The 26,975-nt window shown below is 43.9% G+C and overlaps 2 protein-coding genes across 3 annotated transcripts in view; one reads left to right on the top strand and one right to left on the bottom strand.

Annotated features, from left to right (window-relative positions):
* Positions 1-18,609, bottom strand: part of EIPR1 (EARP complex and GARP complex interacting protein 1) — an 82,052-nt gene extending 63,443 nt beyond the window's left edge. For both annotated transcript variants that reach the window (XM_077310119.1, XM_077310108.1), the window contains exons 1-3: positions 18,407-18,609; positions 11,816-11,899; positions 4,716-4,848 (exon numbers count right to left, since the gene is read on the bottom strand). In XM_077310119.1, coding sequence (XP_077166234.1) covers positions 4,716-4,848; positions 11,816-11,899; positions 18,407-18,448 — 259 coding nt within the window. In that variant the 5' untranslated portion in view covers positions 18,449-18,609. The remainder of the gene's footprint in view (positions 1-4,715; positions 4,849-11,815; positions 11,900-18,406) is intronic.
* Positions 18,610-18,653: 44 nt separating this feature from the next.
* The window catches only part of TRAPPC12 (trafficking protein particle complex subunit 12), a 75,921-nt gene continuing 67,599 nt past the window's right edge, over positions 18,654-26,975 (top strand). The window contains exons 1-3 of the mRNA XM_077310098.1: positions 18,654-18,802; positions 19,515-19,580; positions 23,387-24,569. Of these exons, the coding sequence (XP_077166213.1) occupies positions 23,394-24,569 (1,176 nt within the window). The 5' untranslated portion in view covers positions 18,654-18,802; positions 19,515-19,580; positions 23,387-23,393. The remainder of the gene's footprint in view (positions 18,803-19,514; positions 19,581-23,386; positions 24,570-26,975) is intronic.

Raw genomic sequence — 26,975 nt, forward strand, 5'->3', positions numbered from 1 at the left:
AAGACACGGGGCAGGATCAAGAGGACTAGGAGCAGCATTCTGCCCATACACTGGTCATTTCCCACCTTTCCCCCTTCCTGCTGCAGCTCCCTTTGGCCCCTGAAAAGCTGCACCTAATAATCATGGGTTATCTACAACAGGATACTGAATAAGCCAGAGGGGTGCAAACTGTGACTCTCCAGAGGTCCATAAACTAGAATTACCATGAGCTGGCAGGGGCCCATGATAATTGTAGTCCATAGAGATCTGGAGAACCACAGTTTGGCCCCTTCTAGAAAAGGCTTTGTGGTGGGAAGCTGAAATTCCTCTTGCACAGGAGAATACTTCACTCGCAGAACGGAAAGGCTGGGTTGAGCATAATACGTTCCTTAGTTGTGGTTTACATTTAATTGGCATGGTCCTTTGTTTGAAAAGAACCGTTGTTTCATGTTATCTTCTGGCTCACCTTTTACAATGACAAGTACCTCATCTTCCTCTTGCTTGTCTTCTCTACAGTCTTTCCCCAAACAGACCAAGATACTAAAATTAATTGTCCTTAAAAGCAATGGACCAAAGCTGGACCTTCCCCATGTTCTTCAAATCAGAAATGGATTCAAGATATTAGGGGTCTTTGTTTTTATTTATTTATTTTATTTCTTCTATTTCTATACCACCCTCCCTTGAGGCTCAGGGAGGTTTACACAAAATGTAGGGATAGTACATCACAATTCATAACATCAACAAACAACAACAGTGGATTCCATTACTGAAGACAACAAGTATTACAGCATTTCCCATGATAACATTAACTTTCTAACCATGATCCCATAGGTTGGTCTCTTCAGGAAGCTCATTCTACCAGGTGGGACCAAGACAGAGAAAGTTCTGGCCCTAGTTGAGGTCCAAGATGCTTCTTTGGGGCCAGGGATCCCAGCCTGTTGGAAGAGGCAGAGCATAGAGCTCTTTGGGGGGTTCAGGCAGTGAGGCAATCTGTCAGGAACCCTGGGACCAGAGCATGCATATGGCCGTGAAGGTGACTTCCAAGACCTTAAGTATGATCCAGAAGTCAACTGGGAGCCACTATAGTTGTTGAAGAGCAGGCCGGATGTGAGACCTCCACAATGTACCTGTGAGGATCCTGCCTGTGACATTCTGGACCAGTTTTTGGATCAAGGTTAAAGGTAGGCCTGTGTACAGCAAACTGCATAGGGAACTGACTGTAGATATGGAGACTCTGGAAACAGAGTTGTTGTTTGCACTTACAGGAGCCACATGCATGCAAGAACACGGTCAAGTAAATAAATTCAGAGGTACACCAAAAACAGGAAGTAAGATCCCCAAAATTTTTCAGCTTAGTAGCCAAAAGAGAACAAGACATTTTAACAGTTCCGAGCTCAACAGTGCATGATTTTTATTTGTCTGCTGCATTCTGCCTTTTCATGGTAACAGAAGCGATTTTGAAAGTTTTGCCTCATAGTGGCCGACAGGGCAGTCCCACAGGGCTCAATCGGATGTATAAATGACTGAGCTGGGAGTGCTACACTGCCATTGGCGAGAGGGCAGGACCTGCCCCAACAAGTAGGGTCCTTAAAAATTGATAGGGAGATAGATGAAGGGGGAAAGCTACCCCAAGGAAGCAGAATCAGTGCCTGAGGAAGGAAAGAAATTGGCAACAGGGATACTGGAGGTAGGGGCTGGAGACAAACAGACATCTTGATGGTAACAGGTAACAGGATGGTAACAGGAAGTCAGTACTTTGGTGTGAAAGGAAACTGAATAGTGTTCCATGACCAAGTATGTATGAATGCATGCATGCATGTATTCAATTTTTAGCCCGCCACTTCAAAAGGCTCGTGGCAGGTTACAAAGTATAGAAGCAAAGGAAGATGCTTCATTGACATGGTGACAACTATTGGTCTGAGGTCACCATTAAGTTTCATTTTTCTTCTTGTGGGTATTTTAATTCATCTTCTGTCCTCACATCAGAATCTTTACCTGTATTTGCAATGGTTACTGTTTATACCAGGGGTAGTCAAACTGCGGCCCTCCAGATGTCCATGGACTACAATTCCCAGAAGCCCCTGCCAGCATTCGCTGGCAGGGGCTTCTGGGAATTGTGGTCCATGGACATCTGGAGGGCCGCAGTTTGACTACCCCTGGTTTATACATTTGAAAAATCTATAGCTGATCAAGCCACAGATCTCCTTGCATAGTATCTTTGAGATGTGTGGTGTAGTGGTTAAGAGCAGTGGACTCTAATCTGGAGAACCCGGTTTGATTCCCCACTCCTCCGCATACTGCTAGCTGGGTGACCTTGGAGCAGTTACAGTTCTCTTAGAGCTCCCTGAGCCTCACCTACCTCCCATAGTGCCTGTTGTGAGGAGAAGAAGAGGTGTTTGTAAACCGCTTTGGGACTACCTCAGGTAGAGAAAAGCAGGGTATAAAAAACCAGCTCTTCTTCTTTGGCCCATCAGTTGCCTTTCACACACTTCCAAATGTACATGTTAAGAACATAGTTTCATATTGGAAACACAAACACTGGACTGTACAACTAGAAAATTGAAAAATAAGTTCATGCTGTGCTTCTATCTATGCATTTTCAGCCTGCCCATGCTCTAAAGCAGGGGTAGTCAACCTGTGGTCCTCCAGATGTTCGTGGACTACAATTCCCATGAGCCCCTGCCAGCAAACACTGGCAGGGGCTCATGGGAATTGTAGTCCATGAACATCTGGAGGACCACAGGTTGACTACCCCTGCTCTAAAGGGTAGTGAAGAAAGCTTTCCACAATCTCCATTTTATTCTCAAAACAACCCTGTGAGGCAGATCAGGTTGAGCATAATTACCGTATATACTTGCTGTGTAAGCCAAGTTTTTCAGCACATTTTTCCACACTGAAAAATCCCTCCTCAGCTTATACACAGGTATATATGGTAATTGAAATAACAGCCTGCTCTGGCTGTAGAATGCCACCCAGCCAATCATTGCAAGGCATTTTGCAAATGTATCGAAAGCTGATCTTGCTCTGGCAGCCTGGGACATCAATGGTTTTTGACTGAGTAACTCTGATCTTTTTTCCTTTTGCCTTCAATTTTCTTCTTCCTCTTCCTAATCACTTCTTCCAAACTATTCTTTTGGCTTCTGTGGGTGGGGTGGGGTGGGTTTTGGGGGTGCTTTGGGATGTTCTGTTTCTTTTTCCTAGTGTTTCTTACTTCTTTTATCTGAGGGGCAGCATTGCTTGGCTTTTCTTTTTGGGGTTGTGTTCCTTTTAAAAGTTGATTTTTATAGTTCTTTCTTTCAGTGTTTTACAGTTCTTTTACTGTTTTGTTCTGGGGGGGCACGGTTGTTGTAGTTAGAGTAGTCCATTCTCCCAGTTTGGTCGCTATTGTACTTGTTATAGTAGGTTGCCAACTTCGGGTACTGTTGTTCTGCTCTGGTTTCCTGGCCTGGGGGGGCACTGTTTGGTTCTCCTACCAGAGCAGTTCTATCAGAGCTCTCTCAGGGTGTCTAGCATCAAGAGAGGAAGGGAAGGCGATTGTAAGCCGCTTTGAGACTCCTTTGGTTAGTGAAAAGCGAAGTACAAAATCCAGCAGCTATTCATCCTCTTGATTGTTCTGTATTTGTTGGGGGGAAGGCTGGATGGGAGAGCCTGTGATGATGGAGCATAGATTAAGCATTTAGGCCACCCCTCCACTGGGGGTCAGTAGGGTAGGTTCATGTGATAATCCTGCTGAGGAGGAGGAAGGTGTCCATGTGGCACTCCCCCCCCTTGCTTTCTGATGCTATGGATGGCAGTGAAGACAGCACTTTGTATGAGAATGACAGCAGTGATGGTGATGACTGCAAACTCAAGTCTATGCTGATAACCTCACACCAGCTACAGCTGAAGCTCTGTTTGGACATACAGATGAGGAGGAGGAATCCAGTTTTGAAGGATTTTAACTCTTGTGTTTTAGCTTGGTCGCTGATTGAGCTATGGTTTTTGCACTTTTAAAGCTATTGTTGATACCAGATTGTTCTTGCTGACCCTCTTTTGGACTTACAGCTAGTTTACTGTTTTTCTTTGAAATAAGTATTCAAAAACATTTAAAATAACGATGCTTCAATTAATGCAAATTTACCAGTAGCTGCTGCATTTCCCACCCTCAGCTTATACTTGAGTCAATAAGTTTTCCCAGGTTTTTTGTGGTAAAATTAGGTGCCTGGGCTTATACTCGGATCGCCTTATACTCGAGTATATACGGTAACTGGTCAAAAGTCACCCAGTGGGTTCATGGCAGAATTAGGACTTGAACCAAGCTCTCCAGAATCCTCCTTTGGACACACTAACCATTTGTCCAAACTGGTGCTACCTCTAAAGCAGGGGTAGTCAAACTGCAGCCCTCCAGATGTCTGTAGACTACAATTCCCAGGAGCCCCTGCCAGCATTCGCTGGCAGGGGCTCCTGGGAATTGTAGTCTACGGACATCTGGAGGGCCGCAGTTTGACTACCCCTGCTCTAAAGGATAAAAATTTACATTGTTTAAACCAACAAGGTCTAAGGCAATTACATGTACTGAATAAATCCCTCAACTGATGCAACAAATACAAATGCAGCAACTTTTTATAAAGTTATGGTGCAACAGTTTAATTTAAAGTATTAGAAGTGTTCATACATATTAGTCCACTATCATACGGAACACACATTATCACTTGGTATGCAAATATTCAAAACAGAACACTTTAAAGTACACTTACTTTTACTGTAGCAGGTTGCAAGTACACCTTTATCAGCTGGACTGGCACTTATGTGCCAAATTTCACCAACTTGATGGAGAAGAACATTTTTGTTTATAATGTTATTTTCATCATCAAAATCTATGATGTGAATCTACAAATACAATAAAAAGCCCGTTACAACAGTCTATGTTCCGAACAATCTTAATCATAAATGACAACTGGGCAAAACAAAGTGTGGGTTATATTTCCCCCCCCAATACTGATAGAATTTTAATTGCTGAATTACCAGCATGATTGAGACATAATGACAAAACATGCAGCAGGCTGACAAAACTCTCCCATCTTCCTATGACAATTTGTGATATCACAAATTGGAGATTCTGTAACTGACAAGTCTGGCTGTGGCTCATTTTTGTAGCACTGGATGCTGTAATATCAGGGCTCTCTCAGCCTCACCTCCCTCACAGGGTGTCTGTTGTAGGGAGAGGAAAGGGAAGGGGATTTGTAAACCACTTTGAGCCTCCTTCAGGTAGAGAAAAGCAGCATATAAAAACCGACTCTTCTTCTGCTGCTGCTTGAGTTTCACTTACTCCATTGCCACCATTTTATTATGGGGCGTTTTAACAGCACAATTCACTCTCATTGAGTTGGGCCTTGTGCCCTAATAAGAAGAGCTATCAGCGTTCTGCAGGCCATGTTGAACGGAGCTCTTCTACCAGGTCTTTGGCTAAGGCCAGGGCGAGGAACAAGGAGGCCCTTCCACAGGCTACGGGGTGACATAGACTATACCCCACCTAGGGGGCGAGAGGGAGGTATGCTGCCAATCTTGGTTCAGATTGCTTTTTAAAAGTCTTTTTCAGCAAATGGTAGCCTTCCATTATACCCAGATGACAAACTACAGTTGGCTTTCTTTCTTACAAACCAGGATTTAACCAAAGCCTGGTTTGTGCTCTTTCCTATAACTGTCCAATGTCTCCCCAAAGTACCTGATTTAGGATGTCACGTATATTTGCATGCCCAAATTAATCAGAAAAAATTAATCAAAAATGACAGTATCTATGAAAAACATGGATTTCTGTCAGAATTGCAACCAGCAAGTAATTTGGTAAAGTCCCACTCACTTCCTGCTTCTAGGAAAAGCAGACCAGCGTGCACATTGCAGAACCAAGGAGCAGCCATTTAGGAACTTGGCTCTTTTCATTTGTTCATGTGCAGGCATGTAGATTGCTTACAGTGCAGCCATAGGGGCTTGCAATGAGCTACTTTTGCAAGCTACTCTTAAGCAAGGAGACTGAAGCAGATAAATATATCTACAAACAAAAAAAAGCCCGTTGTAGGAACCACCAAGGCCTGGTGAGGTAGGGCCTTTCCAGCTTCCCCCGACACGGGCAGCCACCGGTGAGGCACTGGCATCCCTGGGGCTGGTCTGCAACCCAGCCTTTCCCACCGGCCTGCCCGCCCACCTAAACACCCCAGTAGGCCGGCTCACCAGACTGCTGGCTTTTCATGCTGGTGGAAGGCAGAGGGGGAGGCAACTGGAGATGGGGCATGCCCTATCTGATTGTTCCTCCAGGGAGCAAGTAACCCCCCCAAGGGCCAATTAGGGAAGTGGGGGCAGTCGGGGGCTGGGCATCCCCTTCCTGATTGGTCCCCCAAGGAACAACTGACATCCCAGGGGGCCAATCAGGTAGCGGGTGCATCAGTAGCATACGATTGGGTATTATTCTAGTGGAAAGATTTATAAATAATCTTTGCTAATAAAGATTATCTCTTTGAAAACTCAAAGTGTTGTGAATCTGGATCTGTGCCTCAACCACAAAGGTAACTAAGAACTGCATACTTTCAAACACTCTGTTAACCTACAGCTCTATTTCAATGGAGGGACTCAGAACCAAGCCTAGTTGAAAAGTCCCAACAATTTCTCACTGAGACCTTCCAATACTCCATACTCATAGCTGTGGGTAGGGAGGAACCAGGCCAGAATGGCCTGAATCTTCCCCTTCTTGACAGTCCAGGCCTGACATATGCCCTGTCGGTGCCCAGAGCAAAAAAGGGAACACGGAATTATCTTGGAGCAAATGAGGGCCTGAGTTTGGCCAGGCCTGGGATGGCCCTGGCCCAGCAACCTCATCATCTGGAACCAGGAACTTGCCCTGCCACAGAACGAGCAGTGAGTTGCGGCAAATTCCCAGTGCGGAAAAGGTCTGATTGCTTCTATTCAAAATCCATAGAATCTCCATCCTGATAGAACATTCAGGTTATCCACAAAAGTAGCCCGGACTAAGCTCACATAGATTCCATGAAGAAGGCTACATAAAATTACAATAATTTCTCCATGATACCGCTGTATGTTACTTGGCACTAAGACCCTTTGAAATCATTTTTTTTTCTCAGCCCACAATCAATTGTGCTGTTAAACACCACATCACAAGGGGGTAGTGGAAAAGCTCAAACAGCACCCTATGCTACACTAGCAGGCCTCAGCCACACGCCTGCTGCAGAATATCCATTTAGCCTCTAATACTAAAAACAATGGAAAGATGACTCAGCTTTGTTAGCCTCCTGGGTATCATCCGATGGGATGGAAAGTTAACAGTCCTGATGCATCAGAGCAGAAGGTAGAGTGCTCCTGGAACCTCCCCCCATGCTGTTTAAATAAGCCCATGCTGTTTAAATAACGTATAGCACTAACTACACTTTTCATATGACTTTGTATCCCTTTAATTTCATCAAAGCATTAAGAGTCCTACCCACTAGCTTCACTGCCTCTACAACTCCCCCCCCCATACACACACACAAACACACTCATACACACACTGGTTCTATTTGATTTTACTTGAAATCAAAAGCTAAGTAGTGGCTAAAAACAAAAAATAAACAAGAGTGGGAGAAAGAGCCCCCCCCCCTTTTCAGGTCAACACCCTCGTCAAATACTGGGCTAAACAACGGCTCACTTTTCTAACTCGAATCACACGGGACTCCTGTACACAGCCAGCTGTCCAGAGACCACTCATTTCCATCTCCAGCTTGCTCACACAATGGAGCAGCTCAAAGAGGGACGCAAGCCGGATGCCAGAAGAGCAACCAGAGACAGATGTTCTCTCCAGCTTGTTGTACAATGTCTGCCTAAGCAGGAGGTCGGGGGGGGGAGTGTGTGGCAGAGTTTGGCCTGAACAAAGCAGCGTTTTTGTTTTGTTTTTTAAAAACCAAAATCGTCGCTGCAACATTGCAGAGCAGATTGCACAGGCCGGCCGCTTAATCTCTGTGCTTCCAGCCTTCTCTAAAGATGGGAAGCCTCGTGTTGAAATTATGAAGTAGTCTCCTTGGCAGTGAAATTGATTCCCTAAAGGTGAGCTACAAATCAAAATTCAATTTGCTCCACCAACGTGTATTATATGCCCCTACCGACCATATAAAGAGGGTCATTCAGCATATAAAGCAAAAGAGCCTTCTGCCCTATCTCAGGTCCCTCAAAGTCAGACTTTTCTTCTCCCCGGTGTGATGATTCAGAACCACATCAGGCTCTATGGACAAGTGTTATTAGATACGGTATGTCATATTTTCCAGGGGATTTTCTTATTCTTCTTCTTTTCTGTAACCTTGTGGGTGTGGGGACAGGGGTCGTGTTAAAGGTGAAATGAGAATGAGGTGTTACAGCGGAGCTTTCTCGGGATGGTCAGCAACATCCTCCGGGAGGGAAAGAAGTCAAATCGTTCATTTCTTAAGATAAAATTCTTTTTGTGGCGTGCCCAGAGGCATTTTTGGCACTTGCTTCTGAATTCACACAGATTTTGTTTGGAAATTCGCCCTTTCATTTCACCACCTCAAATCTGTTGGCCTCTCAAAACACATTAAGGTGAATACTATGGTAGGCACTTAGCTCCTACCAGTTAAGCTAACTAGAGGTCACATAGACCTCAAGCGAACTCCTAAAATACAAGCAAGGGGTGGGGTGGGTGGAAATCAAAAAGAACAAGGTGGGAAAATGACTACTTCCCCAATCTACATTGGATTCCCGGGGTCTGTGGGATCATCTCGCCCACAGGGCAAAAAGAGCATTCAAAACAGCTGTTCACTTATTGTGGCTTGTCTTTGTGTGTGCGTTTCAGGGTGTGGCCAGATGGGTCTCATTGTATTCCTTCTTTGGAGGCTTAACTAAAATAGGAAGATGGGTTAGGAGATCCCCAAAGGCAAGGTTTATAAGTAGCAGTTTATCTTTACACACATACAAGCAAAAAAGAAGTTGTATAAGATGCCAGTACAGGGAATGATACAATTACTTATCATTCGGATGAAAGAAAGGAAAGTGTAGAGACGTTCACAATAACCAAAGAACCTGCAACAAACCCAGATGGCTATGCCTCCATATCTACTTAGCCATATGGTGGGAAGTAGAAATATCAGCCACTTGGGATCACCCACTTCAAGGAACAATGACCATGAAAAAGAATAAGGAACACAAATCTAACATAGGAAAAAAGCAATATTCAGAAACCAGCAAGAAGATATAGTGCTGTTCTGACTGAGCAGTCCTGTCAGAGCTCTCTAGGCCTCACCTACCTCACAGAGTATCTGTCTGTTGTGGGGAAGAGGGGGGGGAATGGGAGGAGCCAATGTGGGGAATGCAGCAAATTCAGCTCTTCCCTCTCATTCCTTTTCCATTGTGTGTAAATTCAACAAGGCCACCACAGTCCAGAAAGAAGAGCAGAAAACCTCTTTGTCCTCCTGACTCCTCCATGAGTTAGTTAATTGTTTTAATATAGCCTTTAAAAAAATTAAACCCGGCCCCCAAACTGGAATAACTCCTCCAGGGCTCTGGAGTAACCCTGGTTGGGAATGACTGCTCCAAGTTATGGAGGGTGGCTTACCTTGTTGGTTTACAGAGTGGAGAAGTTGATAATATGATAATTAATCTGCAAGGAGATATTTTGATTTGCAAGCAGTTCAGCAGATACTGTATGCCCGCTCCATAGAAATCACAACCCTTTAAGAATAATGCCCTTCTCTTCTAAGCAGGATTACAAATATTGTAATCGTTGTTCTTCATTCACCACAGATAAAGGTCATTCACTGAAACACTCTAACAGCCAACATGCTAGCAACCAACATTTAAACACAAGGGGCTGCAGATTTCCCTCCCCCATATTTCCCACCTTGCTGCTTAATGAGCAGGATATGGAGTGGGGTGTTGGGGAGGCTTGATGGTTTATTACTTAAAGCTCCTGGAAGGGATCCCACCCAGGCCTGCCTGCCTGCGAGTTAAAACTTAAGTCAGGCACTGCAACCCTGATGTCAAGCCACCATCTGCCAGAAAGTATTCAAAATCTCACCATTACCTGCCCTATATAGAGATTTGGGCTGCTAAATTAAGTAATAACAATAGAGGCTCATGACACTTCTCGGGTTTAATCACTGACTGAGGAGCTGATGGCTTCAAGCACAGCCAAAGGCCATTAACCCCATCAACTCATTAACACCCCTAGCAAGTGCCCTGCGCCTCAATTATTAATGCCGATACACAAAAGGAGCGGGGAGAAGGGGAAGAAGCTACTGCTGCGGGTGTTTTGAGCAGGCTTGGGAGAAAGTCGGATTTATGCTCAATCAGGTCTTCTTTGCACAAGCTTTAATGGTACAGAATATTTTAAAGGCACATAACAATCTACTGCCAACTCAACCACCCTCCCACACAGCTATCTTCATGTATGTTGACTGGCCAGAGTGCATCCACACATTGCCTGGGAGATACGGATGCTGCCAAGAATCAACATCACATGTTCCTTCCCGCCAGAGAGAGCACAGCCCTGCTACTCATAACAACAGCAATGTTGACAATGCCCCATGTCTCCAAGATCCTCAGTTTCTCTAGTACATTCTCTCATCTTTCCTCTGCAGTAGAATACATAGTTCTCCCTTCTGTTTTGGTTTTTTTTTTTTTAATTTCACAACAAGGCTATGGATTACGTTAAGCTGAGTATGTGTGACTGGTTCAAGGCTCGCAACCTAGCTTTATGGAAATTTGGGGGTTGGAACTCAGGTCTCCCGGAGCTAGGCCAGTACTACACCACAATACTCTAACTACTACACCCCTACATCATGTGGTGTTAATGGTGGCAAAATTATATAATATGCATAGCAGTTAGACAAATGTTGCTTGGTTTTTAATCTAAACTTACAATTCTTCCAATTAAAAAAGTCTTTTTTTATTGTGATTTTCCTCCTCAAGTCTAATTTTAGTAATTCTACTATATTTAAGAAACTCAGGACTACTGCAGTGTTGCACAGGGATAAAATAGGTAAAAGGAAAATGCTGCAAACTACTTTGGCCACTGCTAGGGTGAACAGTGGGGTAGAAACCAAGAAAATAATAAATTATTATTATGAATGCATTGACTACCAAACTGACAGTCAATTATATGGGAAGAAGGCAAAGAAACTAGGCAATAGAAACAAAATAAACAATTTGGAGAAGACTGCAAACCATGAAAGATCAAGAAGGTGAACAAAGGTAGGATTTATTTATTTATTTATTATATTTATATAGCGCCCTCCCCGGAGGCCGGAGGATTAAAAGAGGACAAAAGAAAGGAGGAGTGGGATTCAGGGAACAGAGCACAATCCTGAATGCTTTTTGGCTAGAATAAACTACAAAAATTATGGCAACATGCTTGCTCAGTTTCATGCATAGGTATCCCCTGCAGAAAGACCACCTTCACCTCCAAAAGCACAAAGACGACACAGGCAGTAAATCTGACTCAAACTATCTTAAATACAGATTTCACCAGCATAAATAAAACAGGCAGCCTGCCAGTTCCATAGTGGGATGTCTTGTGGCTTGCAACTTAGGGGGCCCCACCCCAATACTTGAGGGCTAAAGGCAGGTCTGGAACTGGAAAGGTGGAAGATCACTAAACTATCAAGTGTTAATACACATTCCTGCCTCAGCAGCTCATCAGATAAAGGATACATTGCTCTACCAGCACAGGTAAGACCATTCTACCCAATATTTTAAAATGGCACTACACTTAGATTCAGTTCAGCAGAGAAATACCATTATCCTGCTAAAGGCTTTAAGAAAAAAATCCCGATTCTATTTTCATACAGCTTTTATACAAGTTTACCTGATTATCATATTTAAGAGACTGTGTTCCAACCAAAAACCGTATTGCATCTGTTTCTGCGGTCTGGGGTGTTAAAGCTCGTGCCTAAAGGGGAAGAATGATAAAAATACAATCATATCCAACATGTTTTAGTACCTTGAAATATACAGGACAGCAGTTACAAAAAAAAAACAGTGTTTTGACATTTAATCCATCTGTATTTTGACTTTTTTTGTATGCAAGTTCTTTGTTACATGGATTATTCCGTTTTCCCCCATATCTCTACCCCTCCTAAAATGCTTTGATGGGCCCACAAATATGTCATGCTTCAAGTGTTAGATTTCCATGGTTTTTCCTATAATTGCAACCATCTTTCACCTTTGAGAAATATGTACAAGTGCACGCTATATAAAGAACAAGTAAAATGAGCTCTAGAAGCATCTAGTCAAAATACTAGCCATGTACATTGTTCACACATAGAAAAAATGCCTTGCAAACTGAAAGTACTGTCCTAATTCTGAACAGTGGACCTCAGAATACCTTGGGGGGGAGGGAATATGATCTTGGACCTTCCGTTTGTAAAATGAAGGGTTAGCCTCCTGAACACATGCAAATGACAAGGCAGCTCCAATTTAACAGACCATATATCACAATCCATCTGCTCGCCTACAAATGCATCACAGCTTCATTGTTTTTATTACAGTAAGTTCACATGGCTAGCTATCCCTCTATGATTTCTTGCAATATAAGAAAGATGAAATTCAGTAGCTTTACTGACAACATCACTTGCTGTAGCCCTGATGTGACATGGTACACAGCACTCCCAATCTAATCATTGTTGAAATGCAAGACCTAAAAACATATAAAACTAGATGGATTTCTTACACAGCAGGGATGATCCCTTACCTTTTTCCACTATCTAAAGCTTTCCTGGCAACAATGGTAGCTAAATATTAGATTTGAAGCACAGCCAGCAGAGCTCCTTTGGCTGAAGAGAACTTTCTTGCCTCTCCTTTCCCAGGGCAAACAACAACCCCTGCATGCTGATTCCATACCATCTCTGGTTCAAATAGCCAGTGGAGGGTTTTTAGGTGGTGGTAGAGGGGAACCCTTTCTGGATGTTCTGTGATTTTTCTATATTGGTTCTTTTAAAATTGGTTTAATTTTAACCTACAGAGATACATTTTATCTCTGTAGGCCGCCTTGGGCCTGCTTGTGGGAAGGAGTGGTTGGCTCCCAGTTGAATTCCGGATTAAGCTTAAGGTTTTGGTAATCACCTTTAAGGCCATACACGGTCTGGGCCCAGTTTATCTGAGAGACCGCCTCCCTGCCTATACCCCCAGAAGAGCTCTACGCTCCGCACCTCCAACTGGCTACGGATCCCTGGCCCTAAAGAGGCACGTCGGGCCTCAACAAGGGCCAGAGCTGTCTTGGTTCCCGGCCACCACCTGGTGGAATGAGCTCCCCGAAGAGATTAGGGCCCTGCCAGAACTTCCACAATTCCGCAGGGCCTGCAAAAAGGAGCTCTTCCACCAGGCATTTGGTGGGGCCAACTGAGCCATAACACCTACAGGTGCCCCCCAGACTGAGGGACCGAACCTACTGAGGGATTGTCAAGTTATTGCTGAAGTGCCGTTCTAATTGTTCCAGTTGATATGTTGTTGTTATTGTTATACTGTTATATTGATTTTATAATAATAATATTGATTTTGATATTGATATTGATAGTGTTCTATGTGAATGTTCAAAAATGTTTTATGTAAACTGCCCAGAGCTGTAGGGAAGGGTGGTATAAAAATATAAATAAATAAATAAATAAATAAATAAATAAATACCCAATAAGTAAATAAGTTTAAAGCTTTATCATCAGACCTTTCAAAACCAGCTCTACTTAGAAGGATGCATCTGATTAAGGAGCGCACCTAAGGCACAATCCAAGGCTCTTCCTTGCTATGTGTGCAACCGTCCCTTTTAAATGGTTTGCTTTTCGCAGATGCTACAAAATTGTACTGATGTTGTAATCATAATTTCAGTGGGTGACGCTCTTTCTAGCAATTAGGCTGGGCTTTGGGTGTTTAGTACTTATTTGGGGGTGGAGGGTTCTAGAAAGTGCTATCAACCCTTTACACCTTCCTTTGCACCATATACATATCTTAATTAATAGATGATAGAATTACACAAAGTTACTCATGACAAATTAAGAACAGCAGTTTGGAGGGGGAAACTAATGGATATATAGGGGGAGAATATAAACTTTGAGTGAGAACATAGTCAATGAATTGTAAAGTGGGATTTTCACACGATACAGCCTAAAATAATTGAGAGATCCATAAATTATGTACACACGAAAAAATTAGTATGTTCAGAAAAATAAACACTTCTTTCCAATAAACTTCAGATGCTTTGCTTCCAAAAGCTATGTACCATTCCCCATGAAGTGTGGAAATATACTTGCTAAACATGAGGGTAACAAAACAATTAGCAAAAAATTGTTAAGGTATTTGTCTGAAGAGGAGTTCTGGTTAACATATGACTATTTTCCCCCCAGGTGACGGATTTAGAGGATACTTGAAGCAGCCCATGTACATAGCAAGTTACATTAAGACTGCTGAACACTTTTAGTGGCCAATTTAAATCTTGGAAATGGTTCCAGTTCAGAAAGAGTGATTTACAGCTGTTCAGCCTTATACAGATGCATAAAACTAAGACGATTTCTAAGGTGCTCCTTTTGTTTTCTGATTGTATGATAAATCAACCTTCTCCTACAAAGTGAAGGCATTGATATGTAGGCACTCTTGGCAAACAGATAAACAGGTTGCCCCTAATCTTATTTAGTCAGATCCTGCAGGTATATTTTAAGATTTAGTGGAACTTACTTGGACGCAAGGCTATTCAGATAATACCCAGCAACATACATGCCAGGTCCTGAAGATCAGAAAAGATCATGATACTGCCAGCAGAGGCATTCCTTACGATGTTGTGGATACACTTAGTAAGGCCTGGCTAACTTGGAAGGCACGGAAAAGGAAAACTCACACTACACCCCTGCCCCGGCTGCCCCTTCTTCTTTTTGATGTCCTGTTACACTAACCAATAGCATGTTCACATGGGATGGGAGCCTTTATGGCAGGGGTAGTCAAACTGCGGCCCTCCAGATGTCCATGGACTACAATTCCCAGGAGCCCCTGCCAGCATTCGCTGGCAGGGGCTCCTGGGAATTGTAGTCCATGGACATCTGGAGGGCCGCAGTTTGACTACCCCTGCTTTATGGGATTCTCCATGCAAGGACACTCTGTCCTTAAGGCCATGGTCCTCCAACTGTATGAAGTGGGATACACTAATAAGTTTATTGTACTTTCTGGAAGCCAAACACACCATACTTCCCCCCTTACCAATATAAAGGGCAAGAATTTCAACTTGCTCTTGTGACGTCGGCCGAGCTTGCCAGTGCTCAGCTCCTCTGCACTCGGGTCATGTTAACAGTTCAGGCAAATCCCCCTTCAATACTGAGTTTTCAATCCACTCAAACACAGCTGGGAAGAGTGCAAAGAGGTCTATTACATCTCTCTGGAGGCCAGGGCAGGTAACCTTAAGCCACTTGGAAAGAAAAAGTGAGGCGCCACAAACCAACTCTTGTTTGGTATCTTGTGCACTGTACAATCTTAGGTATTAGACTTTCTTAGACCTGACATGTTTCGATCCCTACTAGGTCTTCCTCAGAGGTCACATTATGATACAAACCATAATCGCAAGTGGCTCTTATATTTTTTAAAGAGCCATGTGGGCGGCCCTGTCCGGGCCTTGACAGCCACCCTGTCCGGGTGCTGCCCGGATGCTGTCCAGCCCAGTGGGCCAATCCGGATGCTGAGGCCCTTCCCCGCTGGCCAGCCGCACACCGCGCTGCTCCTGGGTCTGCAGAGGCCTGTTGCCGCAGCGACAGGCCTCCACGGACCCTGGGGTGGCTCTCCACCGGTGCGCCCGGCAGGGAGGGGCCTCTCTGTGGACCCTGGTGCGCCTCTCTGCCGGTGTGCCTGGTGGCAAGGGGCCTCTCCACTGCCCCTGGGAGGTCTTGTAGCACAAGAAGCACAGACCCGCCTTGGTCCAGCTGGCAACAGAGGTCATCCATAAGGGCAACTAACTGTTTCTACCCCATGGCCAGGCTGGAAACCTGATTGGGATGGGTGTAGGACTGAAGCTTCTTCCAGGAATGCCGATATTTGGTCTGTGACAGTTCTTTGAAGCATTTTCCTCAGAAACACTATGAGACAAGTCAGTAGTTGTCAGGTTCGCATGCATCCAGGGATGGTTTTTTCAGCAGTGGGTATATCACTTCCTCTTTTAGGCCTTCCGGGAATTCTCCCATAGGGTTGGCCGCTTCGACATCCGAAGCAGCCGTTTGTGCCTGAAGCAGCCAACACCACCAAGGAGGGGAGGGGGGGGGGGGGTCAGGCACAGAGCTCTGGGCCAAAATGCCTCTGGGACACCGAGTAATGGTCATTACACAAAGAAGAGTATTGCAAAAATCAGAGGGATGCATTACAGTCACTCAAGGACAATATTTTAGAAATGAAAAAGTGAAAATCCCACACTTTTATTAACCCTTTCCAGGGAAAAATGTCTCTGGATCACCCTGGAACAGGCATTAAACAAATAACAGTAATGCAAAAAACAGTGGGACATGTTAAAGGCACTCCAGAACAATATTTTGGAACTCTAAACACAGACATAGCGTATGTTTACTTGTAGCACCCCTTCTCAGGATGTGTTCTTGGGTGCCTAAGCAACTTTTGTGAAGCTCTGTTTTCCTAGGAGAGGCACTGCAAATTTGAAGCCTCTATCTGGCCCAGGATTTGTTCTGTCCACTTGAAGCCATGAGCAACAACTACTCAGCACCTCCTACACACCGCTCCGGCCTTTGGTGATCTACAATGTGGCTGACCCAAAGTACACATCCCTACTCTCCACTCTCCAGTCTGGAATGCAGCCACTTAATAGTGGAATACTTCCTCCCCTTCCCCCCATTCTGGAGGAATTTTGGCATGAAAAACATTCTGTGCACAATATTTCTGTGCTTTGATTTCCAAAATATTGTTCTGGAGTGCTTTGAATGCATCCCAGTTTTTTGAAGAACTATGGTTTGTTTAATGCTAATTACAGCCTGTCCTGGGTGCTTTGGAGGGACTTTAGCCCGGAACAGGTTAACATACACAGTATTTCTATGTTTGGAGTTCCAAAATATTAATCCAGCATGCCTTGAATAAGAGCCTCTTGTGGCGCAGAGTGGTAAGGCAGCAGACATGCAGTCTGAAGCTCTGCCCATGAGGCTGGGAGTTCAATCCCAGCAGCCAGCTCAAGGTTGACTCAGCCTTCCATCCTTCCGAGGTCGGTAAAATGAGTACCCAAGCTTGCTGGGGGGGGGGGGGTAAACGGTAATGACTGGGGAAGGCACTGGCAAACCAACCCGTATTGAGTCTGCCATGAAAACGCTGGAGGGCGTCACCCCAAGGGTCAGACATGACCCGGTGCTTGCACAGGGGATACCTTTACATTCACCTTTATGCCTTTAATCTGTCCCGCTGCTTTTTGAGTACTATTATTAGTTTAATGCCTATTCCAACCTGTTCCAGAGGCATTTTGGCCAGGGAAAGGATTAACAAAGGTGTGGAAGCTCCACTTTTTCATTTCTAAAATATTGTCCCTGAGTGTCTGTAATGCATTCCCCTGTTTTTTGGGGTACTCTTATTTGTTTAATGCCCATTCCTGGGGTGTTCCAGAGGCATTTTGGCCCAGAATGGGGGTAATAAAGGGGTGAGAGTTCTTTCTAATTTCTAAAATATTGTTTTCAACTGTCCATATTAATCCATCCCACAGTTTTGTGCGGTATCATTGTTTGTTTAATAATGCCTATTCCGGCTTTTACCCGGCCCCCTCAGGTTCTCATCTTAAGCAACACTGAACATTAATTTAAGATTTCATAATAAACAAGGAAACCACAAGGCTAGCAAAAGAAATAAAGGAGTATTGCAGCATAAACTTCACAATCGATACAAACAATACAATACAATACAATACAAACAAATCCAAATTGCCATTTTTTCCTATTTAGGTCTGGGATCTGTTGCCCATCTTCATTATGCTGTGTGTAAATTTACCCTAAAGCTTACCTATAAGTATGAACTGGTTACTTCAGTTCCATTATATCTGAGGAAGTGTGGGTGCACATGAAAGCTCATGCCCTGAATAAAACTTGGTTGATCTTAAAGTAAGGTGACCGGATTGTTCCACTTTTGGAGGGACATCTGGGGGTACCCGGCAAATCGTACTTATGTTGAAATTTAAATATATATATATTACAATACTATTTTTGCATTCTATGCATTCTATGAAACTTTTTGTTGCTCCATATGGACCAAATGTTTAATCAAGAACCCCCTACCCTACCCCGGTCAATGGTGTCCCGCTTTACCAATGTTAAAATCTGGTCACCTTATCTTAAAGGTTTCACTGGATTCTAAATTCGTCCTCACGCAGAGTACAAGCACCCAGATTTAGCCTCATAAAGCTCCATTAAGCTTACAGGAGAAAATGAGCCCCTGTCCAAATTCCTCTTACCTGGAATTCCAGCCCATAAATGACAGGCGCATCATCCTCCATGGCTGCACGTCCAGCTCAGCGCAGCCACCCCTTAAAAAGCTTCCCCTGCCACCAGCAAAATTACCGATGCTCCATTCAAGAGAGAAGGCGAAGCGACTAACATGCCTCACAGGTCCCACTTAGGCTTCCGTCTTTCTTCCGCTTCCGGGTAAAAGCGGAGGGGGACGTAAAACAGACGTTCTCTACGTACGTGGGAGGGGGGGACGAGGTGGGTCGCTTCTCTGAAGAGACGATGGGGACGTGAACTCTAGGCCGCGCATGCGCACCCGCGGGAGAGGCTCCTCTTGCCGGCTCTGCCTTTCCCTTCCCACCTTCCTTTGCAGGCGCCGCGGCTGCCGCTGAGAATAGACGCAGGTGAGGCGCGGGTCCCGATTAGGGGCGGAGTTAAGATCTCCCTTTAGTTTCGCCTTCCGAGGATCTAGGCTGGTCTTTCTGAGCACCCGCCAATTACACCGTCCCCAGCATTAATACTCGTCTTGGGATGGTTCCTATGAGACGCTTCAAGCGACAGCTTCGATGCAGAGGGAAGAGGCAAATGTGTCTGGACTGGGACATTTAAGGACAGGGAAGCGGGGTGTCAAAAGGTGGTGGCCACACACGCACGCCCCCCAAAAAGAGGAAAGTTCCTCGTATTCAGAGGGCTCGCATGCCAGGGAGGAGGCTGGAAAACTTCCTCCTTCTTAGCTTGTTGGCTGAGTTCAGAACATTTTAGTGGGCTTTAGAAACCAGATCAGACTTGGTCGTGTCATTCCCTCCTTCCCCCTGCAGTGACAACTGGGACACTCCAGAGATTTTCCAGTTGCAATCTCAAATGAAGCAATATATATATATATTTTAAATGTGCTTGCCGAAGTAGGTCTTAGGAGACTTGTAGGGCCTGAGTGTTCCGTATCACTACATGTTGATCTGAAGTTGGAGATGGATACATGTTGTGCTGCTTAATTGTAGCTTAATGATGTCAGATTACATCCCGCTATGCTAGTTGTTGACCTGTGTACAGTTCTTTCATGGCATAAGATTATTTTTCCCTAGTTGGAGGAAAGTAATAACGCCATCCATTTTACAGATGGGAAACTAAGGCTGAAAGAATCTACTCTTGGATACTGAGACATTGCCAAAGCTGAATATAAAGGTAGGTCTACACTAGCTCAGTTTCTTGTCATCCCCCCCAAAAAAAATTAGCTCAAAGGTGAGTTATAAACCTCTTGCTTCTTGTCTATGACTGCCCTTGATGTTGCTCTACCTCCGAGTGCTTCAGGTACACACGGGTACATCATTGAGCAGGCCTTCAGAATTATGCATTCTGTCACAGACAGTGTCTGCATCTGTGTCTCATTTTCTCTTCAAGCTGATTTGGTGGCACATCCAGCTGTTCACCGCAGAAGCCATGCTGTTTGCTGGTGGGGAAAGAAAGCCATGAGATAAGAAAGTTGATTCTCACTTTGTGCATTTTCATTCACTGTTAACAGCTATATGGAGTTTGTCTTGCTTCCCTTTCTTCCACATGCCCACACATCTTTGTACGTCAATGCAGAGGTGAAGCTGAATTGGTCAGTGTTGCATAGCAATAGCAGTTATATAGAGAACTATGGGGAAGATATAGAGAACTATGGGGAAGATTGGTGGAGTGCCACACATTTCCTACAGTACATGTTCCATGTTAGATCCACTAGCCAGTTTGTATTCAGGTTGCCCTTTATTCTCCATGTGATCATTGTTCAATCTGGGCTAGGTGCTTGTTCTTTACAATATCTTATGTTCTTCTAATACAAAATGAAGGCTATGGATCCCCAGCTAGTTTTGTTTCTTACACAAGCTTGCTAGAGATACAGTGCTATCTTATGCGGAGTCACTACAGTCTGTGCCACTGATTTCAAGATTTTACTGTGAGCGCTCTAGAGTAAACCCATGTCTAAAAGGTATCTATGTGCTAAGGTCCAGCCATGCTCATATATAATTGTTGGTTTCAGAAGGGTGTGTTGTCTCCCCCAGCAAACATTCAAGTGGGAAAACAATGATAGTTGTACAAGATGCATTCTTCTTTTAAAACTAAAAACTAAACTGCATTTTCATTTGGCTTAGTAATGGTCCAGCATGGCCTAGTGGTTGGAGAGCCACAGTGACATAGTAGTTAGAATGTAACTAGGACCTAGAACAATTGGGTTCAGATCCTCACTCTACTAATAGAAACTCACCAGGTGACCTTGGACCCATCAGCCTCTAACCTACCTCGCAGAGTGGGTATTGTGGAGATAGTTGTCCTCTGTTCCACTCTATGTGATAAAGTAGTGATCCCCTACCCGTGGGCCGTGGACCACATGTGGTCCGACTAATTGGAGGTGGGCCCCGAAGGACGCCTTCTCCCTCCCCCGGCCCTTTACTTCATCCCCCCTCCCCAGCCCTTTACAACACACTTCATTGTTGTGGCGTGTCTGTATCTTATTTTGAAGGGATGTTTAAACATTATCATAGCGATCAGAGAGCGCTAGGGCAGTGGTTGAGAGAAGAGGAGTAAACTACCCCCCCACTGGGCCTCAGTAAAAGGCGTTGAGTGGTCCCCAGTGTGTGGTCCCCGGTGATAAAAAGGTTGGGGACCACTGTGATAAAGCACATTGCATCCTTATTGGGGAGAAAGCAGAGCATAGGTTTTAGTAGTTTGTGTATTAAGGGCAGGGCACTGCTGGATACTTTGGATTCTACCTTTTATTTCTGATATCTGGCTTAGAAGGAGAAGCCGAACAGCTACACAAGATTCCTATGGACAAGCAGAGGAGGGAGAAGGAACATGGAAATGTAAAGAAAGAATCGAGGATTTTTCCCAAGCAATTATTTGCCATATTAAAGTGGTTGTGAAGAGTTTCATTACTTTTTATCATTTTTAAGATAAACTTATACTTATACTATTAGCGTTTTCTTGTACTTTTGAGTCTCTCAAGTTGAGTTTTGACATAACCAACATAACCCTCCATATTATACAAGTTTTAAAACACATCTTGTATACACAGCTCTGAAATAATGATCATGAACGCCCTGAGCCTCCGGGGAGGGCGGTATATAAATATAATAAATAAATAAATAAAACTTAACTGAACGGCATTTCAAACACCATTAAAAAGCAGGCAGGAAAAGGGAGAACAAATATTGATAGAGTGTCTGCCATTTCGGGTCTAAACCCTTGTTTCACTTTTTCTGTGGAAAAATAGGATTTCTCTTCCTTAATGATAAGTGAAAACACTTCAGAAGCTCAACTTTTTTCTGTGAAATGGACATCTGGCCACAGAGGTCTGTCTGTATTAATGTCTAATCAGAGCAATAGGACAGTGGAGTCTTGTTCTGGACAATTCCCTGTTTCTGTTGCAAGAAAAGCATGTTAAAACATTCTTAAATGAAAAGGCAGTTTGAGCCTTCATGTGAAAAATTAGGGGTGTTAGAGTGCTGAATCAAAATTGGAAGGGGCTCATGTTTTGCACCCCGCAAAAAAAAAAAACATGCTCCTGATCAGGGGGTGTCCTTTGTGAAAGTGTGGTCAATTGTTTGCAAAGGGAGAGGTTTGGGCTGCCGTGTATGTAGTCATGCTGCTGAAATAGCTGAACTGATGACCCCTTGCTTGAACCTGGATGACTAGTTAATATGGATGCATGTTTACATTCTGCTCCTTCTAGTTGTTGTCGTTGGAGGTGAAAAATGCCATCAACTCATCACTGATTTATGGTCACCCCATGGGGGTTTCAAGGCAAGAGATTCCAGGGGTAATTTGCCATTGCCTGCCTCTGCATCACAACTCTGGTATTCCTTGGTATTCTCCCATACAAGCACTAGCCAGGACCAACCTTGCTTAGCTTCCAAGATCTGGCTCCAGGACTATCCGTGGCATCTAGTTGCTTGACTGTGCTAAAAGTGTTGCTGTTGCGTGGTGCTGTTTGGCCATGCAGCTCAGAAAGGCAGGAGATTTGTCAGGTTGCCTAAACAAAAAAGGACAAGTTCTTTCTGCCCTTCTGTTGAAGGGCAGAATGAGTGCAATAGAAGGCCTCCTTTTCCCTTAGTGACCTGCTAGGTGCTTTTGAAGTTGTTTGGATACTAGCTACAGAACAGATGTAACCATGGGCAGATTGGAAGCTAGCCCTCTAAACCAGGGGTAGTCAACCTGTGGTCCTCCAGATGTTCATGGACTACAATTCCCATGAGCCCCTGTCAGCATTTGCTGGCAGGGGCTCATGGGAATTGTAGTCCATGAACATCCGGAGGACCACAGGTTGACTACCCCTGCTCTAAACATTAGACCTCCTTTCTCTAGTTTCCTAAATTCCATACTCTCTTCCAAGCGTTATTTGTTGTGGATTATTATATTAATTTATTTCCTTCATTTGTGCCCTGCCTTTCTCTCCATCGAGGATCCATTCTGGCTTTCATTGTTTGCCTTTCCTCCATTTTATCCTCACAACAACCCAAGTTCACTCAGCAAACCTCCCCGGCAGCGTGGGGATTGGATCTGGGTCTCTCCCTCTATAACCACACTGACTCTGCACTGATGCTAATTCTGGTTAGCCTTAACCTAGTTCCAGCCCCTGATTAAGATGATAGTTTGTGCTTGAGAGAGGGGAGGGGGATGGAACATGAAATCCTGAGTGGGCTGTCAGTTTGCAAATGGCGGTGTGCAAGAAAGCATTACGTCTATACCATTATTATGGTATTCATCATCTACGTATTACAAACTGTTTTGTTAATGTCTTTCTGAAATTGGTCTTGTAAACTTCTTTGTTGAATTATTTTAAGGCAGGGTATTCTTTATTTTGCATTTGAAGTATGGGACTTTATTGAAATAAGCAGATAGAAATAAAGGTATTGTTCTGTATCTAAGTAACTAAGTAACTCTAATTGTTCTGTATCTAAGTGGTTGCTAGGGAGCACATGCTTTCTTTTCTTTTTTTTTTAATTCAGAGGAACTATGGAAAGCAAAGAATGCGATGTAGAGGATGCCATGACAAGAGATGATATGTGTGCTCCTCAGCAGCAAGCCCAAGAAGAATTTATCTTTCATGAAGAAACCATTGATCTTGGAGGAGATGAGTGTGAGTCTGAGGAAAATGAGACCATCTCAGAAGATTCCAACATCTTCATGGATAAACTGAATGAGAACATGATGGAGAGTGTCCTCATATCAGATTCTCCAAATAATAGTGAAGACGATATCGGTGATCTTGGTTGCCTGCAAGAAATGGTGAAGCAAATGGAAGTCAAAGACCTTCATGCAACAGGAGGGGAGAACGGGAAGGATGCAACTAACGCAGAAAGTGAAACAGAACATGAAGTTACCCCTCAAAATATTCCTGACGCTGGAGTTGATGATCAGCCCACTTTAAAGGAAGGGTTGATTGAGGCAGAAGCTACAGATGAACTGAAAGTGGCAACAGATGCAGAGTTAAATAGCATGTCCAACAGTATTGATGACAGCAAAACCGCAGAAAAGGCATCCTCACCCCTTACCCCCAAATCGCCTGTGGACTCCGAGCCTATTCCCGTGTGCACCATTTTCAGCCAAGCGAATCGTGTGAATAGTCAGCAACAATTCTTGCATGACGGCTTTGAGCCCCAAATGGTCAAGTCCCCCAGTTTGGGTGGCATAAGTGAGACTCCTGTGAAGACAAATCCGCAAGTGGTTCAGCCAAGCCCTAGCTTAAGCAAGTTTTTTGGCGATGCCATTAATACCAATACACTAGCTTCTGATTTTTTCGATTCATTTACAACCTCATCTTTTATTTCTGTCAGTAACCCTAACGCAAGCGCCTCGGTGCCAGAACAGATGTCTTCTCTTGCGGCAGCTGGAGAGTCCCGTGACTTTGCTGACCCTAAGTACTCTGCAAAAAGTGGGAGATCTACATCTTCTCCTGAAATGTCACAGTCTCCAAAGCCGTTCTCCCAGATCCAAGCTGTTTTTCAAGGCAGCGATGACCCTTTTGCAACTGTGCTCAACATGAGTGAGATAGACAGAAGGAACGATGCCTGGCTTCCTAGTGAGGGAACTAGGAACGTGCTGATTTCCGTGGCCACACAGCCGTATAGTACTGTTTTCATAGACAAAGAGAATCTCACAATGCCTGGCTTAAAATTTGACAACATTCAGGTAAGAGTTTTACAGCTTGTTTCTTACTTTTAAGAAAGGTAACGGCTTCTTAATTACTCAGAAAGAAACGAACAGCGGCTTGCGCAGAAAAGTTGGAATTCAGGTGTCATAGACCAGGGGTAGTCAACCTGTAATCTTCCAGATGTTCATGGACTACAATTCCCATGAGCCCCTGCCAGCAAATGCTGACAGGGGCTCATGGGAATTGTAGTCCATGAACATCTGGAGGACCACAGGTTGCCTACCCCTGTCATAGACCATTGGAGTTCGGTTGACTACTTGAATCTCCGTTCTTGCCGTGCTGCATGATGGAAGGAAGGAGAACAGGAGCTTGCCCCTTAACCAGTTTTGTTGCTGTAACAAACAAACCAGGGTTTGCTTCTGTCGACTGAATTGAGCTATAATTTTAATTATTTGAGATCTCCTTTCAGACATTCGGTATGTGTCCAAAGACAATTCTGACTTGCCTTTTAACAGAGTTTGGCTTTTGGCCACCAATACACGCAACCCCTCCTCTCCTAGCACTTATTCCAATGACTGTTAATTCCCCAGCATTAACTGACAAGCTGTTGTTGTATACAGCACTCTTAAATCAAAGGTTGCTTAGTAGCTCACAGACCTCAAACGAAGCAATCTCTATCACTAGCATTCTAGAATGGCGTGTGTCTGCAGCAATGGTGTCAGAAATGTCTTCTAGAAATGGTTGATCAATGTGAAAAGGCTCCCATTCATCCTTAGAAGGGATCCAGGCAAAGCACAATGATTGTCCTAAATTGTGGTCCTAAAGAGGCAAGCAGTTTTTAGTAGGGCTACTGCCTGTACACCAAACTGAGCGCAGGACTTCAGAAAACAAAGAAGTCCTCCAGGGTTTCAGCAAGCTGTGGTGAAATGTCATGTTAATGTTAGTTATATGTAAGGTTTTTAAAAAGGAAATTATTATTCTGGTGCACTTTAGAAATCATTGTAACTGGCCTAGAATCTTTTTTCAAAAAATGCCTTAAATAAAAGTCTGGGCTCCGCTAATTATGCCAATGCTTCAAGTGGATAGCCGTGTTGATCTGAATTAATACAACAAATTTTGAGTCCAGTGGCATCTTTAAGAACAACAAAGTTTTATTCAAGGCATGAGCATTTCAAGAACATTCGTGCCTTGAATGAATCTTTGTTGGTCTTAAAGGTGCCATTGAACTCAAATTCTGTTGTAAGCCTATGCTTGTTCTTCCTATTCCCAGGATTTGATGGGCATCAGAAGGAAGTGTTTGATTTTGAAGACCCAAGATCTTGATCATGAAGTTTACTCATTTAACTTCAGTTCACACATTTTGAGGGGGGGGGTTGATGTCTTCTCTCTCAGGGTCCTCCTCTTAGGAGTAGTTTTTCTTCATTCTTCCTTTTTATTCGTCCTCTATTCATATTGAGTGTTCTCTGTTGGGATTTGAAAGGGTATCTGCTAGCCGTTGTCCCCCCACAGACGGTAGTACTTTGTTTCATTGGCAGAATCTTTGCCATTGTCTTGTGGTATTTGTAGAGGTCATGAACTGGCCCTCAGTGACATGTTCTCCTGGGGGTTTGAGGGTTGCTGCCTCTACCAGGGGACATCCAGAGCAGAACTCTGATTACATTTCAGTACAGTGTATCTCTAACTGCACCCTGGAGTACCACAATAAATTTGAAACAGTCCACCTTTTACACACACACACACACACAAAATGGACAGTAAAGAGACACTTAAGAGCGTTGATAGCTTTGCAGTGCTGTCCTAAACAGAGTTCATACCTGTCTGAGCCTGTTGACTAGAAGGGTTTCTGCTGAAGGAAGAGGCATCCATGAATGTGATGAATAGTAGAATGTCACAGTTGGGATTGTTTTCTATTATTATTTCTGTTTCTCTTCATATGATTTGATGAGCATCAGAAGGAAGTATTTGATTTTTTAAAACCTGAGTTTGAATCCTCATGGGTGCCTCAACTTTTCTTGTTTAATTTTGGTTCAGATATGCTGTCTGTGTGGGGGGGGAGGGGGCTTCCTCTTTCTTCCCCTGTGGGGACCCAACACAGCTTACATCACTCCTCAGTTTTTTCTTCTCAACAACCCTGTGAATTAGACTAGGCTGAGAGTGTGAAATTGGTCCAAGATTGATCAGTAAGCTTCCATGGAAAAGTGGGGATTTGAACCTGGATCTTCCAGATTCTAGTTCAGCGCTCTAACTCAGGGGTGTCAAACACACAGCCTGTGAGCTCTTATCTGTCTGCAAGTACCTGATTACCTTTATAGCCAGGTGTCAGAGCCTGTGCATTATCCATGTATACTGCCCCAGGGAGGATGGGCATCAGGGAAATACTGTAAGCAAATACTTGAAGAGTATTAATGTTTTTAGCATGTTTATATTTTGAGTAAAGAAAATGA

The sequence above is a fragment of the Paroedura picta genome, chromosome 1, assembly GCF_049243985.1.
Source record: "Paroedura picta isolate Pp20150507F chromosome 1, Ppicta_v3.0, whole genome shotgun sequence".
Classification (NCBI taxonomy): Eukaryota; Metazoa; Chordata; class Lepidosauria; order Squamata; family Gekkonidae; genus Paroedura; species Paroedura picta.